Source organism: Bos taurus, chromosome 24, assembly GCF_002263795.3.
Source record: "Bos taurus isolate L1 Dominette 01449 registration number 42190680 breed Hereford chromosome 24, ARS-UCD2.0, whole genome shotgun sequence".
NCBI lineage: Eukaryota > Metazoa > Chordata > Mammalia > Artiodactyla > Bovidae > Bos > Bos taurus.
Window position 1 is genome coordinate 54,727,444 of NC_037351.1, and position 20,550 is coordinate 54,747,993.

The following is a 20,550-nucleotide window of genomic DNA, read 5'->3' on the forward strand; positions in this document are numbered from 1 at the left end:
AATCCACCACAAATTTAAAGCTTAAAATATGGTTATAAAAACCTGAGAGGATATTAGTCAATTTCAAGACAACACAGAAACACAAGAATAAAACCACTCGGTATGTTTTTAAACGACTTATTGGTAGTCCAAAATGACTATTTTATACACCATTGGCAGTTTTATTTACACAATATTTTTCTATATTTATGGATAATTTTGTGATGCTTCTTCAACATTACCGAGTCTCTGATAATCAGCATACAAAATTTGCTCTTTCCCTGATAAGACTTATTCTGATATATTCGCTTAATAATTTTTTGGATGAGCTGAACTGAAATCAAGTCAAATACACAGGTGTTTGGGTTAATCTAATCTTAGCACATTTGCAAAACCCATTATTCTTCTAATTTATTAAAAATGAAATAAAAACTAATATGCAAGCACTGATTGGTAATATTATTTTCAGAAATCTCAATATAATTTTATTTTAGAGTACAAGAACTTATGATAAGGCTCATTAGCATTCTTTTCAAAGAATACTAATGCTCTACAAAACACAGAATTAAATTAAAACTATATATACATATAGAAATTTATTATAGGAGGGAAAGAAGAACAAAAGGCAGAAGAAAGTAAGGAGGAAACAGGGAAAGAAAAGAGAAACTCATATTTTGATTCTACATAAGGGGGAAATTACTAGAAATGGACCAGTTCTAAACAAAATTAAATTACCTAGGTATTCAAATTTGAAAACATATGTTTTCATATATATGAACAAATATATATATATAAGGATCGAAAATAAAACATCATGTATTTAACTGTGATCATAACCAACTTTTGTTTTGCTGGCAAATGGAGAGACCCCCAGCAACCCCAGCTCAAAGCTCTAGGTAGTAAAAAGACCCATAATGCTTTTGGTTCTAGCTGGATTCTTCTAGTTACCACCTGGTATTCCAGACACAAATGGCCACCGAGGCAGCTACCTTCCCAGCCTTTATTCAGTCCCCTCTCTAGAAAATAGAGACATTCTCCCTGCACTCTGGGCTGAAACCCATGTAAATTTTTCCTAAATCCTCTCCACAAATCTCCTTTCGCATGCAAATCCATAAATCATCATAATACCGACAAAGAATTTAACCAACACATGAAACTAATACTCTTCTCCTGAAAGCCCTGTGCAGGTAGAAGTCCTGGAACCTCAGGCACCGTTTCAAGGCTCTTCAGCGCTTAACCAGCTGAGTGTCAACACACCCACCCTGTCTTCCAGGATGTGCAATTAATCACTCCAATGTGGGTCAGGTGGCTGGGGGTACAGGTCACTGCTACCTCATCCACATTCTAGATAAAACACGCCGCTGTGGTGGATGGGACCTCATTTACTCCTATCTCCTTGGCATCAATACAGAGCTGAACAAAATAAACAATATACAGAAGCAGAAACGAGCAGTACTTACTGAAGATGGCAAACCTGGAGGGACTTTTCGAACTTTCTTTGTCTGAACCTCTGAAAGAAAATGAGGAGGCTGTGAGATTCCCTGCGTGCCCATTCTCCTAACTCAGACAGATTACAGCACGAAGCCATTTAGAGTCAACCAGATTTTCTTAAATCGTTACTTTAGCAAAATGTCACTACTGCTACCATCTTTTTCCTCTGGCAGAAATCAAAGTCTGCCTCGTTCATAAAAATGAAGAGATTTAACTTTTTAATGCTTTGGTTTTTAAAAGAGGTTCCTTAGCTGGGCGGCCAAGAGAAAACAAGAAATAAGCATACACCAAAATAGTTCTCCTGCTACTATAAGTTGTTAACATATCCACTCAACGTATTACTAGGGTGGGGGGGGGCGATCATGAGCCCAAAGATTGAGCACAATTTTATGGGGCTTTTTTCGGGGGGGAGAAGGGGTGGAGTGAGGATAGGTTGAGAGGATGGTATTAAGAAAGAAAGAGAAAGAAAAAGATTACTAATAATCACTCAGGCATTCAAAGAGGAATACCTTACCCAGGGTACTCCCGTGAAGAGGCCTCCTTCGGGGGTTATTGCTAGAATATTGATAATACTGGGAACCAGGTTTGGTGGGCGAAAGGGTTCCTGGGTTGCCCATATCCATGTCACCTCCAAGGAGACTCTGCTAAAAGGTTAAAAAGGAAAAACAAACATATAAGGTTAAGTTTTGACATTCGCCACCCCCCTCACCAACTGCTTGTTAGTACTTAAACCAATGCAATAAAACAAACAGCATCTGCTAAAGCTGAAACAATTAAAACCCAACCCGGCAGAAAGGAAAAGAAAAGCCGTCTATGAAGCTGCTCCGAATCTGTGAATTTTTAGTTCTTTAATTTTGGAGAAGAAGGTAGAAGGTGATGCTCGTTAAACATGATTTTCATCTTTTAAGACGACTGATATGTTCACCTTGTAAGTAAAGGGCATTTATGTCAGGTGAGAATTTTCTTGATCTAGAGTTAGGTTCATATCTGGGAACAAGTCATGCCCTTCCCTGAACAAGAACCAGGGAGAATCTGATTTTTCAGACGCATACAACTTCCCCCCACTGCTCACACTGGGGGAAGAGTATAGACGTTCATATCCACTGGGAACCCTGCCTCTCTGCGAGACCCTCCACGAATTCACACCGCACCCCCAGAAGACAGAATGCCATCTGAACCAGGAGGAAATTCAAAATGCTCACACTGACTTCCAAAATTATAGGAACAGTAGGCATCCTGAACCAACAGGAGCACATTAAAGGACTTCAGAATACCCTCTTGAGGACTATCAGAAACTAAAACACATCCCCACAGATTAAACGTTTACCTGAACACTAGAAAACTTTCCCAAATATCATTAACCTATTATGGCATGACAAATCACTAAACTTTCGAAAATGATGACATACGAAAACTTAAATAATATGACAGTCTCTAAAAACTACATAGAAACTTACCCATAATACATAAATCGCCTGATTATACTCTGCATTGAACACATTGTTCTTTTAATTATTCGGATATGCAAGAAAACCAGTGTAGATACTACCATTTATATTAAGAACAAATTTACTATTAAACAAAGAAATTTTAAAATTAAGTACTAAAAAATCTAACTTTATCGTTACTTGTAATCAACTTTTACTGACTGAACTAATTACTGTCCTTGATAAAGTACAGAATGTGTTTTCCCTAATCTAAATTCTAATCACCATGTCACTCACAACAGACTTAGAGATGCTTCACTAACACACTATTCACATGCAAAATACTCTAAATAGGCCAATTATGACTCTGCCCCTGTTCCCCGGTTAACCCGCTGAGAACTGAAAAATTTCACAAGGCAGTCACCAACTAAAACAAAGGGTCCTTGTTTTAAATTAAGACAGTCTTTTTGATTCCTAAATAGCTCAACAAAGTGGCATGTCTTCTGGTGAAAGCAGTTGGTCAAATATGACCCATAAGCTGGAAAATCAAAAATTCAAACATCCCCTTTCCACCACCATATAGCTTAAATATCATAAAGAGAATCCCTCTATTCTGAGGGATTTTTGTCAGTGCTGGAGGAGTCATATATAAAGGACTAATCAGCTACTGACAAGCTTGCCTTCACTGCTTCCAGTTTAAGACTTTTCCAGTTTAAGACACATAATAAATGTTACTTTAAAATTTTGAGGATGAGATTTTAGGACAGAAGGGCATTTTGAGTATAAACTCATTTCGAATATCTTAATATTTACCAAATGCCTGAGACAACCGGATCATTTACCAGACAGAAATTTGACATTCGCATATTCAATTACGGCCTCTTCCGAATTTAGGAAAGAAAACAAAATGCAAGCCAATGACAAACTAAACTAGAGAGCTCTTTACAATAGTTTCCAATAAATCAGGAAACCAAGAGTGTAACATCAAAAATTTTTTAATCACTTTAGGAGTGGCATTTAAAATTTTTAGAATGTCAACCTGAAATTTCGCTCTTGATAAATAGATTTAAGTCCAAGTTTTCTTTGCAGTTCCCATCAATAAAGCCGTAAATGATTTAAATCACAACCTCTTTACATTTTGGGAAATCTACAAATGAGCCTTCATTTCACTGGAAAGAGGAGTTTGAAAATGATCTTACTGATAACTTCATAGTTAAGCTATCACCCTTATTTCTGCAATTTTCTTTTCCTAAAATTATACAAAATATCCCCCAAAGGGCTGAGCAGATAGGGTGAAATGCTTGCTTGTCTTTTTAATGAGCTTAACCATTGCTTAATTCTTGTTGGTCCTAGTGGCAAAGGTTTTCCCTCTCAAGAAAGTCGATGCATTCAATAGGTCACCATCAAAACAAACAGGCTTGCTGTACTGTGAGCAGTATTCACAATAGAGCTGTGAAAAATATAAAATGATAACTAGATAGCTAACTGGCTGTAGCTGACCTCATTGTTGTTAATTTTAAAGAAAGTCATCCCATGGACCAGTTGTAAATAAATCAGGCTTCCAGCTCTTACGTGACACGAACTATGTGCAGCGACACAGGACTGAGCAGACAGCACTTACAACATTTAGTGGCTCCTGTTTTTTTTTTTTTTTGGACAAAGCACATTCCTGTTTCTTTCTTTTTAGATATGTTTGTTCCTTTTTCTTTTTCACTCAGACAATAGAATCATTCTTCTAAAGCATACAAAAATAAGCATTTCCTCACACTTAAGGGAGGCCCTAATCACCCCCCAAGGGAAAAATTAAGATAAAAATATGTGTGTTCTTATTGTAGAGGACATTTGTAAAATGAACAATGACCATTTACTATTGTTTGGCCTTTACGTCACGTACTTAACTCTCTTTAGCCATGAGAAAGATAAAAAAAATTTTTTTCCACTGGCTGGAAACCTGAGTTTGTGCATTTTAAATACTTAATGCCATTCAACTGAGTAAGGTAAAATTAAATATTACACAAAATGAATAAAGCATTCCTTTACATATGAATTTACCTACATGTACACATGCACATTTATATGTGCATATACTTTCAATACATACATATATAATATATCTGAAGACAAATTTATACTTAACAAAAGTGAGAAAGCTTAAGTCTACTTTCAAAATGGGCAAATTCATCTTTGCCTGAAATAGGATTATAGAGGTCTTAGGTTTTTCGAATTGTGCAAGCTCATGCTCTGCGGTTACGCTGGGTCCCAGTAGAGAGCCGCCCTGGTCTGCCAGGAAACACTGGAAGCAAGATGTGGCATCTCGCAGAGCTAACCTGTAAATCTTAAAGCCAGAGTTGAGCATTTGTTTTAACTGCCTGCAAAGTGATGCGACCCTCTCTTCCCCTTATTCGCTCCTTATTTTCGTCCAAAGACCAACCATTTTAAGAGTTAAAATACCCTAACCAAAGGATAAAATGTAGTGACTTAGTCAACCCAATTTAAAAACACTGACAGGGTGGGGGTGGGGGGGTTCATCCATCCTCTGCAATCAAAGACCCTGGGTCTGCAAAGACCCAGGCCCAGCACAGCCACTCAAATGCCAAATGCAGCGATTCTGTAAGGGGCCTTTCAAAGAAACTTTTTGTTTGTTTCACATCAGAGCTGGTTCTCCGACTATCTTTCTAGCACATTCTCAACCTTGCTCCCCACTGCCTTTGTGGGGAGCTTTTTTAACATCCTTGATAAACCACCAAACTTTGCTTATGCAACCAAGAAGACAAACCATGAATTAAAACGTGGGTAACAGAAAGGCAGCATATATCTTAAATTAGATTTATAACTGAATGGTAATCAAAAATAGAACTAACTGCTTCAAGCTTAAATTATCAACTTTTTTCTTGTTAAACTAAAATCATCTTGCACTGAACTATTATTTCATTTCAGTCAGCACTTTAAATGTAATGGGTGGGTGGTACATTTCTAAAAAGGAAGATTATATTTACCCTTAATTATAGATATGAGTGAGATCAGAGTACGATGAATGCTGCTTTTTTGGCTTATAATTAATTCATCTAATAGGTGAATGACCTTGAGAATTTCAGAGTTGAAATTTGGAGGAGAGGGGAAAAAAAAAGTCAGAGGGGGAAAAAAATCTCTGGGGAAAATCAAAAGTGCGCCTGGTTTCTTAGGGCTTTCTCTGACTTTGCGTCACTCCCATTGCGTTGTGATCCGATATCAGACACAACATCTTGGGGGGATGCTAGAGAACAGAGAAAAGCAGTCTCAGATGAAACCAGATTAAGCTCCTTTTCTGAACTATTGCCAAATGCTTGTGAGTCTAATTCATGTTTGGGTATTCTAGTACTCACACAGCTGCAATTGCATTCTTTCATCACAAACCTAAGTGATGTATAGTGGCTTTGTATGGTGAACTGACTCTTTATAGCCAGGAATTTTAGAAGGCTTTACGTTAATACGGAAATAAAATTCTGAACCACTCCAAAACTTACAAATGAGGGATGTATGTAGATGGATCTAAGAGACTGAAGTGCCAAATGCAAAATTCACATTAAAAAATTATAAATTAGATTTGTTTAAAAGACTTAAAAAGGAAATTCACTACTGAGGTCATTTGTACACAGTTAATTCTGCACAGAATCGGGTTTTTGAAGACACTGCTGAATAAAGATTCCTAACAGCCATGGGGAAGTTTTTGCAAATCCCTGTCAAATAGCTGCTGCTGAATTTGCCATTTTGACCACAGAAGGGCCATTGCTGACTTTCTACAGTAGCAGGAGGGGGTGATAATTTTGCTGCTGTTGGCACTTACTCCACAACCCCAGAATATATCTTACACCAAAGGGCAATGAAGAACACTGTATTTCCACCTGTCCACTTCTGAACTGCAAAGCTCAGAACTGAAGGTCAGGTCCTGGACAGCCTTTACTCCTTACACCTGAAGGTCAGGTCCTGGACAGCCTTTACTCCTTACACCTGAAGGCCCAGGAATGCACCTGAAGGTCAGGTCCTGGACAGCCTTTACTCCTTACACCTGAAGGCCTAGGAACGCACCTGAAGGTCAGGTCCTGGACAGCCTTTACTCCTTGCACCTGAAGGCCCAGGAACGCACCTGAAGGTCAGGTCCTGGACAGCCTTTACTCCTTGCACCTGAAGGCCCAGGAACGCGCCTCTGGTGGTTTACCTTGATCTCGGTCTTAGCTTGGGCTCAACAAAGGGGACTTGGGAAACGTAGAAAGGGAGAATGGCAAGGACAACTTTCGTAATGAGGGACTTAACAGACTGCTATTGTGCTGGAGAGAAATGCAAATTATTGAAATTATTCTTTAGCAAAGATTTTCCTTTAAGGGCTTGGGTCGATGTTTGTCATTTCTACTTGGAAAGTATAATGCCCCTTGTAACAAGTCAGAAGCTGAATCCAAACGGTTTAGTTGAATCCAAACCTTGCAAGGAAAGATGGAGGACTCTGAGGTGAGAGAGAGAGGTTGAACTCTAGCTCAGAGGCATACAAGCAATGCGCCTGACAGGTGGCTGTGCGACTGCTCTAAACTGGGTTTTCCTCCTTTGTAAGAAGGGAATAATAAAAGTTCTATAACAGAATTATCAGGAGCAGATGAAGCAACACACGCATAATGTCCAGTTGAGCCGGAGTCCAGCACACGGTTACTCCTTCCTCCAGTTCATGGCCCTGCGTTCCCATCCACTGATTATCATTTACAAGATGCCTCAAAAGTTGTGACTGTCAGTTAGAGCCCCTACACCACTTTCAGATGAAAATGAGATAGTAGTTTTGAAAAATCACTAGTAAAAACCTGAACAAGAGTTAAATACGGTAGTTGATATAAACAGTGATGATATCCTCATGGCCTAGAGCTACGCTGGCAACAAGAAATGGCTAGTTTTCTTCCATACTTAATAAAAAAAAACTGGCCAACAATCAGTCTCGATAATTTCAGCTTAAGTGGCCATTTTCCTGGAACTGCCAAAAGGATTACGTCAACGGCTCATTTCATTTTGCTCTTTTGCAAGCACAAGCAAACTGCTTCAGTTAATTCAACTATACGTGAGATCAAAACTAGTCACAATTAACCAACTGGGTACGCAAAAATAGCAAATGCATTATATTTAGTAGAACCTGATAAATCATGTGATGTGTTCATTCAAATTCTTACCACTGCATTAGTCACTAAAGAATGACACTAAATACAGTTCAATTTTTGGTTTTCCCTTTGTAAGGTCAATTATAGGTACTAAATGGTATTATGCGGTATTTTTCAAATACAATTAAAAAAAAAATCTTTGCTTCCCCCATGACATCCCAAGAAATAAATGAATGTACTTCATGGTTTTGGCTGGAAATTTGCATAACTCACAAAGAATTCAATTTGACCTTGAACAAAATTTTTCTTTTTAGTAGTGATTATATATTACCAAACATTCAAAAAAACAAAATTCAAATGTATTGTCTTTTCCTAAAAAACACAATACCTTATATTTAAATGTTATAATATGATGCAAAGGTTGCCATGGTAACTATTACTTAATGTATAACAGTAATAGGTAAAAAACTCCTGCATTTTGGTATGGAAATTACAACTGCCCAAGGGTTGACAAGATTTATGCATTCACCTGTTTGACTACCTCTCAAATTTTAAAAAATACATAATTTATTGTATACAATAAAGTGAAGAGGTATTTCTTTGGGTTGTGAAATTCCATCCTGAGATCTCGGGTCATCTACTACATATTAAAAAGAGAATTACATTTGTTAGTGAGAAAGTTGAAATCTGGCAAAAAGAAAACACAAAAGCAAGGAATAACCTACAGCATAAGTGGATTTGAAGAAATCTTACATAAACAATATAGAATTTAAGATAACTACCTGCTTTTCAGTTTGTGCACTTTCTCAGTTCGGGAAGTTTATTTAATATATAATCTGATAAGTACGCTGTAATCACTACTTGCCTTAAAATGTTTCTCTTCAGCAATTTTGTTCCAAAGTAAAAATAGAACAAATTTGAATAAGACCTGTTAACATACTAGGGAATTAGCACCACTTCTCCTCTAAATATAAACATGTGGCTATAATAAATGTGCTGAAAAGTATATTTGGCCAGGTTGCTATTTTAGTAAAATAAAGGAAGAGCAAACTGTCAGATGTCATTCTTCTTCATACTGGGCGGGAGAGGTTCCATGTCAAGGGTTGTTATAAATACTTTTCCCTCTAAGCAAGAGTCTACAAAACCAGTTTTCACGTAGAGACTGTTTTTCCAGAACACATGGGCCAGAATTCCATTCATCCTGCTTACTAACCAGCACCTCAAATAGGTGCTCCTGTAAAGTAAAGTTCAGTAGCCAACGGTATAGGATTTGCTAAAATATTCTGATAACTATCTAAATCTTGTACATAAGATGACAGCCTACTGCCTGACATGAGGAAATGGAGGTTATCTGGAGAAGCAGAAAATGCATAAAGAAATCTCCAAGTCATCGTGAAATTAAGTCCTGACTAGCCTTCCGGAGGGCCACGTGGCCTCCTGCTTCAAGAGGGTCTGCATCCGATGTGCGTTAACAGTTTCTCTGCTAAAGTTCTCTTTCAGGAATATATGGCATGAAGGTCAAATTAGTTTATATCAGTTAAACGAGGCAATGGCTGATCCCTATTTTAACTACCCTTCGTGCCTCGTACTAAGATCTGCCTTGGCAACGGCTCACTAAATATTGAAATGAACGGAGTTGAACTGTTGCTACATCAAATCGAGGACTTCAATCTTTCTGGGTTTTGTTTTGTTGTTTTAGCATAAATCTATTCCGTTAGTTCTACTACTGTTGCTGCTCATAATAATAACAATAATAGTACTAGTAGCAGAGTCGGGGGAGAAGGCAATGGCACCCCACTCCAGTACTCTTGCCTGGAAAATCCCATGGACGGAGGAGCCCGGAAGGCTGCAGTCCATGGGGTCTCGAAAAGTCAGACACGACTGAGCGGCTTCACTTTCACGCATTGGAGAAGGAAATGGCAACCCACTCCAGTGTTCTTGCCTGGAGAATCCCAGGGATGGGGGAGCCTGGTGTGCTGCTGTCTATGGGGTCACACAGGGTCGGACACGACTGAAGCGACTTAGCAGCAGCAGCAGAGGAGGAGGTATAAAGTAGGAGTTTGGGTTATCAGATACACAGTACTGTATGCAAATTAGATAAATAACAAGCTCCTACTGTATAGCACACACAACTACATTCGGTCTTGTAATAACCTACGATGGAAAATAATCTGAAAAAGATAAACATATATACGTATAACTGAACCACTTCTCTGTACACCTGAAACTGATAAAACCCTGTAAACCAACCATACTTCAATAGAAAGTTGTTTTTAAAAAAAAGGAACAGATAATAATAGCAGCAGAAACAGTCGTGGTAATAGCAGTAAGAGGGGAAGCAGGAGCAGGAACGTGGACTAAGAGGGGCAGTCGGGGTAACAGGGACAGCAGCAGCAGCAGCAGTTATCGTAACTGTCCTCCATGAGCCAGGAACAACTGCAGGTCCTTTACATAGGTACGAACGAGCCAGAAGATGGTGTTCCTCTGGACATCCGGCGACTTTCGGGGTGGAAATGTGGCCTGATCAGTGCCACATGGCTGGCAGAGCCAGGATGGGAATCCAGTTAGGCTTGACCTCAAAGCCAATGCCTGGGGCTTCCCTGGTAGGGGTCCAGCGGTTGAGAATCCGTCTGCCAATGCAGGGCAGCTGGGTGCAATCCCTGCTCCGGGAGGATCCCACATGCCAAGGAGGGGCTGGGCCCGTGTGCCACAACTACCGAGCCTGCACGCCTAGAGCCTGTGCTTCGCGACAAGAGAAGCCACCGCCATCAGAAGCTTGCGCATGGCAGCTAGAGGGCAGCCCACACTTGGCGCATCTACAGAAAAGCCAGCACAGAAAAGAGACCCAGCGTGGCCAAAAATAATAAATAAATAAACTTAAAAAAAAAAAAGCCTGTGCCTGGCCTCTACCCCACACGGCCTCCCTCTGTTCGGCGTAGTCTCTTTCTCCTGCCCTCACCCCCGTCATGAAAGAGTCCATCTGTTTCCTTTCAGTTCATCTTACCAACAAATCTGATCTCTCACACTGAGTCCAAAGGCTCCTCCAAACTCACTCCTGTGGGGCAGGCCTGAGTGTGAGTGCCATTTACCCTATATAACCTGAACGGTGTCGTCTGGAAAACGCTGGTATTGTAACAATACTACCTATTGTTAAGGGCTTCCCGGGTGGCTTAGCAGTAAAGAATCCGCCTGCAATGCAGGAGACGCAGGTTCAATCCCTGGGTCAGGAAGATCCCGTGGAGAAGGACATGGCAACCCACTCCAGTATTCTTGCCTGGAGAATCCCATGGACAGAGGAGCCTGGTGGGCTACAGTCCATGGGGTCCCAAAGAGTTGGACACGACTTAGTGACTAAATAACAACCTGTTTAAGAATTCATTTAGATAATCTAAAGTGCTTAGAAAAATTCCTACCATTTCCTGAGCCTTAATTAATTGTATATATGCAATTATATATATTAAGTATATATTATATAGTATATTTAAATATATAATAAATGTTATATATAAAATATTCTACTCTATATAAATACAATATATTGTATAACATAATCATTTAAGTTAAAATGTGATATAGTATTATCCACAAGCAATACACATACCTATCATTCATATTTATACAAGGAGGATGAGGCTATAAAACAGCACACTCTCTTGAACAACTGAAATCTCAGTTCTTCTGAGATCACCCACTGCCCTTGCTTTTCCACAGCCTCTTGTCTTAACTCTTGATTTTAATTTCTTGTCTTTAATCTCAATTTCCATACTGTGGTCAACTGTCTTCTCTAACAGGCTCCAATCCCTTTTGTTTGGTGTCATTTCCTTTCTCCCCAGTCTTCCCTCATTTTTTCCCTCTTGAATTTCAGGCCTCCTCCTTCTGGATGTTAGCTCACACTTCCTCTGAAAAAATCCACCCGCTGTGACATTATCAATGGCAAGTAGTGTTTATGCATCTGACTTCTTCCTTCCACTCTGGGGGTTCCTCAAGGGCAGAAAGTGAGCCTCAATCATCTTTGTATTTCTGGCATCTAGCACAATAGCCCGGGGTACATAGTATGTCCTCAGTAAGTGCCAACCAGATTAAATGAGTCATCCATTATCTAAATACTGAAGCAAAGCAAGTTATTACACGCTTTGCTTACATGACTTCAGAAGTTCCCACCATGAAGATAACTTCTCTATCTCTAACCTAGGAAACATATAACTCCTTTATGTTCAGTCTTGTCCTTAACTTTTCTCCTGTGCCTCTGAACTGCCTTTATGAGTATCACCACCCTCATGAATGCTTCATAAAAAAACTAAAATTTAATATGCAAAGGGCCCTTAATATGCAAAGGGATCAACACAGCTTTTCCACAAAACCTCCAATGCTTCCTAGTTACTCTCTCAGTCCTTCAAAATGTATTTAAGAGTCAGAATTTGTAAAGTCGCTGAAGAAATCAGTTGTATGTTCATCTAAACACACACATGAAGGTTTACATTTTTTAAAATCTGTGATTGATTTGGTTGAAAAATGGCTTGTTGTTGTCAGTCGTGTCCGACTCTCTGCGACCTCATGGACTGCAGCCCACCAGGCTCCTCTGCTCATGGAATTCTCCAGGCAAGAACACTGGAGTGGGTTGCCATTTCCTTCTCCAGGGCACCTTCCTGACCCAGGGATCAAATCTAAATCTCCTGCATTGGCAAGCAGATTCTTTACCGCTTGGCCACCTGGGAAGCCCCTGAAAAATGGCTGGACTTCCTTAAACACGGCGAGTTGTCAAATAGTTGACCCCTAAGGCCAAGAATGATGCTAAAGCTGAAACTCCAGTACTTTGGCCACCTCATGCGAAGAGTTGACTCATTGGAAAAGACTCTGATGCTGGGAGGGATTGGGGGCAGGAGGAGAAGGGGACAACAGAGGATGAGATGGCTGGATGGCATCAATGACTCGATGGACCTGAGTCTGAGTGAACTCTGGGAGATGGTGTGAACAGGCAGGCCTGGCGTGCTGCAGCTCATGGGATCGCAAAGAGTCGGACACAACTGAGTGACTGAACTGAACTGAACTGAAGGCCAGGTTCTAGAGGGAAATCAGAAGAGCTGGAATAATTCAGGCGCCTCCATGAGTTAAAGATTCCGCGATGCCACAGGGCTCCAGTAGAAAAGACACTGTAGGAGACGGAAACAAAGACAAAGAGAGAAAAAGAGGCATGGACTGGGAGAGTTGTGAAGAGGACGTGCACTCCGGGGAACGGACACAGGCAACAAGCTGGGAGAAAAAGAGGCATGGACTGGGAGATTGTGAAGAGGACGTGCACTCTGGGGAACGGACACAGGCAACAAGCTGGGAGAACTTTAAACAGCCGGCTGAGAAATTCCTCTTCCTGAGTACGTAGCAAGTATATCTAAACATGATATTCAGCACTGGTATTCTGATTTCTTGACTAAGGATAGTAGGCGAGGCCAGACAGAATCAGAAGTGAGTAGATGTTCAGTGTAGCCGGTGGACATGAAAATGACCACAGAAATGGAGGCAGAATTAGAAACATAAAGAAGATCATCAAGGCAGTGACTGAAGACCTGGGCTTCAACAAGATACAGTGTTTTGGTATATTTCTTCATAGAAAGTGACATGACCTAATTAATCTTTCTTAGACTATCCATGCTGGAGAAGGAAATGGCAACCCACTCCAGTATTCTTGCCTGGAGAATTCCATGGACAGAGGAGCTTGGCGGGTTACAATCCATGGGGTCGCAAAGAGTCAGACACGACTGAGTGACTGACACTTTCACCTGCCCCTCTTTCAGACTATCTGTGCACAACAATTTGTGTGAGCTCTTCTAATTATATTAATTTTCCAGAATGGCAACACTAACTATTAAGAACAATATTCCAAGACAAAGATCAGTAAATATATGACCAGACAGTAAATATTTCTAGTCTTTGCCAGCCATGTGATCTCTGTTCCGACTACTCATCTCCCCTGTTGTGGCACCAAATCAACCACACATTATACACAACTCAACAGGTGATGCTGTGTTCCAGTAAAACTTTATTTGTAAGAAGGGGCTGTGGGCCAGATTGGCTGCAAGCCAGAGTTTGCGGACTCCTTTACTAAGACGAGGCTTCCCTGGAGGCCCAGAAGGTAAAGGCTCTGCCTGCAATGTGGGAAACCCAGATTCGATCCCTGGGTTGGGAAGATCCCCTGGAGAAGGGAATGGCAATGCTCTCCAGTATTTACTAAGATAAAGTTATAGCGCTTTGACAGGACACATCCTCAAAGCTCTCATGATACTGCCATGATGAAAATGTCACGCAGTGCTGTGAGGCCTGCTTCCCACTCACTCTCCTCAGCCCAGCCCCACACAGCATGTTCACACACTGCTCTCAGAGTTCAGCTTTCTAAAGCATGCATGCTCAGTCACTTGCTCATGTCCGACTCTTTGTGACCCCAAGGACTCTAGTCCACCTGGCTCCTCTGTCCATGGGATTCTCGAGGCAAGAATACTGGAGTGGGTTGCCATTTCCATCTCCAGGGATCTTCTCAAACCAAGGATCGAACCTGCATCTCCTGCACTGGCAGGTGGATTTTTTTTTTTTTACTACTGGAAAGTTTCTAAAGCCCAGAGCATTTCTATTTTTCAGCAGAGAATCCTTCAGAGCTTTCAAATACTCATCTCGTGACCCCCACATCTAACTGAGCCCCAATCTACCTCTCAGTCTCCTCTTTCCTCTTTCACACACTGTTTGAGGTTGCCTCTGTTATAGGCACTGGAGATACAGCACATCCTCATCTGTATCTCTCTCTCAACTCAGCCTAAGGATTGTGAGAGTCACGTGCAATCTGGGCCTTTCCCCACTGCCTCCTCTTGTCTTCTCAACTCTCGTCACTGCCAGGTCCAGAGCTTTGCTGCTGCTAAGTCGCTTCAGTCGTGTCCGACTCTGTGCGACCCCATAGACGGCAGCCCACCAGGCTCTCCCGTCCCTGGGATTCTCCAGGCAAGAACACTGGAGTGGGTTGCCATTTCCTTTTCCAATGCATGAAAATGAAAAGTGAAAGTGAGGTTGCTCAGTTGTGTCCGACTCGTCGCAACCCCACGGACTGCAGCCCACCAGGCTCCTCTGTCCATGGGATTTTCCAGGCAAGAGTACTGGAGTGGGGTGCCATTGCCTTCTCCGTCCAGAGCTTTAGGTCTGTTCAAAAACATGGCTCCTTGGCCCTGACCTCTGAGCCACGCTAACGCTTCTCCACTGGAACAGCCACTCGTCTCTCTTTCGAAACCCCATTCAAATTTCACTTGTGCCGCACGCTCTTCTTTGGGTAAACTAACCAGTCTCCACTTCTTCAGTTTAGTCAACATTGACACATCCCATTTCAAAAACAGCCTGAAATCGTCATGAGAAAAAAAGGATTATTTTAACACTAAGCAACCAGCAAAATTCACAGAATTAGAACAGGGCTGCAATTTTTAAACTTCCTGATAGTAATTATAGAGCATTTGTATCTAGCTCTATTCCACTTTCTCTCCAAGGATGCAGAACTGGTGTCTATTTTATTATGGTTTCTCATAATTCTTCATTAGAAATATATTTAGATATTCAGCATATGACACTATCTGAACTAGTTCACAAGCCAGTTTCACAAAAATCATGACACGATTCAGCAGTACAAACATGTCTTAAAGACCAAGATCATCTCGTATAACAATTTTTCAAGGAACCAAATATCTTATTCATTTCACACAAATATTTCACAGAAAAGTATATGCATAAAAATCATCTGATGACTCAAAATGAAACTGGACTGTAATGCAAATCCAAACAAACTGCTCAGCAGAGAAAAAAACAGTGGTGGGGGAGGAGGGAGGAGACAGTATTCTAAATTGATTCTAAATTTCATCTGGAAAAATAAATGCATCATTATTAAAACTAATAAAACTTTTACAAAGAGTAAGTTCGGAAAACCGACTATATATACATATACATATATATTTTAAAACAATTTGGTACTGCTGCCAAAAGGACAGGCACAGCAATGAGGAAAAACATATGGACCGTTTATGATAAATGCGTCATTTAAAAATCAACAAAGAAAGAAGCACTCAATACATGGAACCAAAAATTTGTCCAGCATTTGACAAAAAAAAAAAAAAAAAAATTAGGTAGGTCTTTGCTTTATACTTTGCAGGTACAAAGAAAGAAGCATTCAATACATGGAACCAAAAATTTGTCCAGCATTTGACAAAAAAAAAAAAAGGTAGGTCTTTGCTTTATACTTTGTAGGCATTTCAATGCAAAGGCTAAAACATAAAAGCAGCAGAATAAAATAAAAACTTTAAAAATATTAAAGTAGAGAAGACGTTTGCTAGCTATGACATTAGATATAGAAAAACTGGATGTTAAAAAAAAAAAAAAACCTGGAAAATCTTTGCAACAAATAGTTCAAAGGAGAAATAAAGACCCTTAGTAAATAAAAAGCTCTTAGATAGTATTAAGAAAAAATGAAATCAATTGGCAAAGAAGATGAACCATTCTTTTATAGAAAGAATAAATTTGAAATTTGGCAATAGATATGAAAAGATATTTGGCAAATTACAATAAGACAAATTTTCAGCTGCCAGTGAGGAAGTTCACTTTTATATATAGTTAATGAGAATGTAAATTGGTAGAAACTCTCTGGGAGGCAATTTAAAACATACAGCAAGATTTTAAAAGCACATGACTTTGAAATTTCAATGTTAGAATTTTACCCTAAGGATATAATTGGACAAGTGTACAAAAATATGTGGACATAGATGTCCAAGGCAACTTTTTGTTTATGAACATTCAGAAAAAACCAGCAGTAGTTTTGTTAAATAAATGAATACGTATGGAATGAGGTAGTACACTTACATTTGAAGCAAAGCTTGTTTTTAAAAATTAGTACCTACTGGGTATGATCAGTTATTCTAAAAAGTATCTGCAGGTTTAACCATTCTCCACAATTTCTCCATAATTCTTTAGTCAAAATTAAGAGTATTTTGGCAAACTCTAGTGCTTACAAATGTTATAAATAACATGCTTGAGCAACTTCACAGGGCTCTGCAAAATAATTCTAGGTAGCAGGAAAAGGCAGGACCAAGATTATCTGCATTTCAGAAATCTTTTTTGAAGTTTGTTTACAGCAAGATAAAGAATAATCTGATTATTTCCCTGCATCCACAGTCCAGGTGAAAGCTTCCATGGAGGTTTATCAGATAGATATTTGAGAGCTTTCTGTAGAAAATACTGAAAACAAACCTTTCGGTGTCAATACAGTAGGGACAAGATCTTATGACTGATTTTCAAAAGTATGAAAGCTAAATCAAGTTTCGTTTTCCCTGTCAGTCAGGACATTTTTTATAATTTACTAAGGCTTATGACCAAAATCTAGAGAAGAACCTGCGATTAGCAAATGTGCAGAATCTCCCACTTTTCTAGCATAGCTCCTTCAGAGCACCTGAATCTCTTCCCACGGAGGTGCTGGGAAGTGCCTGCTGCAGTAGAGCAAGAACCAGCTTGGGCTCCCAGGTGGCTCAGTGGGAAAGAATCCACCTGCCAGTGCGGGAGACACAGGAGACGTGGGCTCCATCCCTGGGTCGGGAAGAACCCCTGGAGGAGGGCATGGCAACCCATTCCAGTGTTCTTGCCTGGAGAATCGTACGGACAGAGGGGCCTGGCGGGCTACAGTCCATGGGGTTGCAAAGAGTCGGACACAACTGAAGCGACTCAGCTCGCACACATCCAAGAACAACCTCAGAGTGCCATGGACTTCATGAAGCACAGCAGCAAAGTGCACTGAGAAGGGCTGTTTTTCTCACACAGGAGTCAGCTCTCTGGGGCTCCCCCAGCAACAGCAGGCCTTTCAGCTAAGCAGGTGTTCAGAGACAAACAGGCTGAAGGTCTAAGCTTTTTTAGATGGGAGGTGATACTTCTAAAATTATTTAAACCAGTTTTTTTTTTTTTAAAGCCACATAGATAGGCCTTCTTTATTTTAAATTTCTAAATCTTACATAAACTGAAAGAAGCAAGTCATTTATATGATGGGCTTAAAATCCTTTAACAATGATGTTTCCTGGATGTGTTGTCTGGCTTTTACTTTTTCCCTCCAGAAAAGGTAGATATTGACCCATTTATTTACTTATTTACAGGTCCACAATCCCTTATTTTCGATTCTGATATTTCAAAAGTTCTGGAACATTCTATAGTTTTGTGACCTGAATTGATGTGAAGACATTCTATGATCCTTTTTTTCTTTTTAATCCTACTATCTCTGACCACTGGTGTGTTTGCTATAGAAACGATCATCTATGTCATTACTGAATGTTGCACTAGAATCCACGTTAGGTTACACAGTAAATGTTACATGTACCATATTAACTTCCCAAAATGCAAAGAATTTCTGAACTCTGAGACATCATCTATGACTCCCACGGTTCTAATTAAGGAACTGCGGCCAACAAAAGTTCCTTTAAATTGCCTGAGGTATGGTTTGAAAAAAATTATTACAGTGATTACCTTATAATTACTTTGGGGGCTTGCCGTCAACACCTAAGCCTATTTAAAGTAAGTGGCTTTCACTACCGTGAGAACATGCACACCTAGCCTGCTCAGGTTAATTAAGCGTAAGGACCTGGACATGCCTGATTTCGTACATGGACACAGTATAGATCTTTATGTGGTATGTGGTAATTTTTTTGCTATGTGGTAATTCTATTTTTCTTGGAGAACATTATCATGTTCAGAACTACTAATCATATCTATAACAGTTTTGGTTGTTTTATCAACTATTTAACTGGCTCAGATGGTAAAGAATCCGCCTGCAACGCAGGAGACCCAGGTTCGATCCCTGAGTTGGGAAGATCCCCTGTAGAAAGAAATGGCAACCCACTCTGGTATTTTTGCCCGGAGAAGCCCATGGACAGAGGAGCCTGGCAGGCTACAGTTCATGAGGACCAAGCGGACACAACTGAGCAACTAACACTTTCACTTTTACTTAAAGGGACATATTTAATTTTTACAGATATCTGAAGCAAGTTTTATGCACCCCCAAATAAAAAACAGTTTAACCATCCAGGTTTCACTCATGTCATAGAGAAAAAGATCCACTTCCCTCAAGATCTGACAGAATCTTTGCTCTGAAATGGATGTTCCATATTCACAGCCAAGCTTCCCAAAGTTTTTTTTTTTTTCTTTTAAAGCATACGGCTCTAAAATTGTCAGTGCAACTTGGGATAGGCACACAGCTATGAGCTGTGTGATTATGTATGTTTTTATATATACATATTTTAACTATTTCCATTTATCTGTTTATTTGTCAGATCAGATCAGATCAGTCACTCAGTCGTGTCTGACTCTTTGCGACCCCATGAATTGCAGCACACCAGGCCTCCCTGTCCATCACGAACCCCCGGAGTTCAGTCAGACTCACGTCCATCGAGTCAGTGATGCCATCCAGCCGTCTCATCCTCTGTCGTCTCTTTCTCCTCCTGCCCCCAATCCCTCCCAGCATCAGGGTCTTTTCCAATGAGTCAACTCTTTGCATAAGGTGGCCAAAGTACTGGAGTTTCAGCTTTAGCATCATTCCTTCCAAAGAAATCCCAGGGCTGATCTCCTTCACAATGGACTGGTTGGATCTCCTTGCAGTCCAAGGGACTCTCAAGAGTCTTCTCCAACTCCACAGTTCAAAAGCATCAATTCTTCGGCACTCAGCCTTCTTCACAGTCCAACTCTCACATCCATACATGACCACAGGAAAAACCATAGCCTTGACTAGACGAACCTTTGTTGGCAAAGTAATGTCTCTGCTTTTGAATATGCTATCTAGGTTGGTCATAACTTTTCTTCCAAGGAGTAAGCGTCTTTTAATTTCATGGCTGCAGTCACCAACTGCAGTGATTTTGGAGCCCAGAAAAATAAAGTCTGACACTGTTTCCCCATCTATTTCCCATGAAGTGGTGGGACCGGATGCCATGATCTTCATTTTCTGAATGTTGAGCTTTAAGCCAACTTTTTCACTCTCCACTATCACTTTCATCAAGAGGCTTTTGAGTTCTTCTTTACTTTCTGCCATAAGGGTGGTGTCATCTGCATATCTGAGGTTATTGATATTTTTCCCAGCAATCTTGATTCCAGTTTGTGTTTCTTCCAGTCCAGCGTTTCTCATGATGTACTCTGCATAGAAGTTAAATAAACAGGGTGACAATATACAGCCTTGACGAACTCCTTTTCCTATTTGGAACCAGTCTGTTGTTCCATGTCCAGTTCTAACCGTTGCTTCCTGACCTGCATACAAATTTCTCAAGAGGCAGGTCAGGTGGTCTGGTATTCCTATCTCTTTCAGAATTCTCCATAGTTTCTGGTGATCCACACAGTCAAAGGCTTTGGCATAGTCAGTAAAGCAGAAATAGATGTTTTTCTGGAACTCACTTGCTTTTTCTATGATCCAGTGGACGTTGGCAATTTGATCTCTGGTTCCTCTGCCTTTTCTAAAACCAGCTTGAACATCAGGAAGTTCACGGTTCACATATTGCTGAAGCCTG

At 40.3% G+C, this 20,550-nt stretch overlaps 1 protein-coding gene across 24 annotated transcripts in view; it reads right to left on the reverse strand.

Moving 5' to 3' along the window:
- TCF4 (transcription factor 4) overlaps positions 1–20,550 on the reverse strand; it is a 386,161-nt gene that overhangs the window by 136,772 nt on the left and 228,839 nt on the right. For 17 of the 24 annotated variants that reach the window (XM_059880880.1, XM_010818903.4, XM_005224218.5 and 14 more), the window contains 2 exons: positions 1,985–2,114; positions 1,440–1,489 (listed from right to left, as the gene is read on the reverse strand). In XM_059880880.1, coding sequence (XP_059736863.1) covers positions 1,440–1,489; positions 1,985–2,114 — 180 coding nt within the window. The remainder of the gene's footprint in view (positions 1–1,439; positions 1,490–1,984; positions 2,115–20,550) is intronic. The other 7 variants (XM_010818907.4, XM_024984323.2, XM_059880875.1 and 4 more) reach the window with 1 other exon arrangement.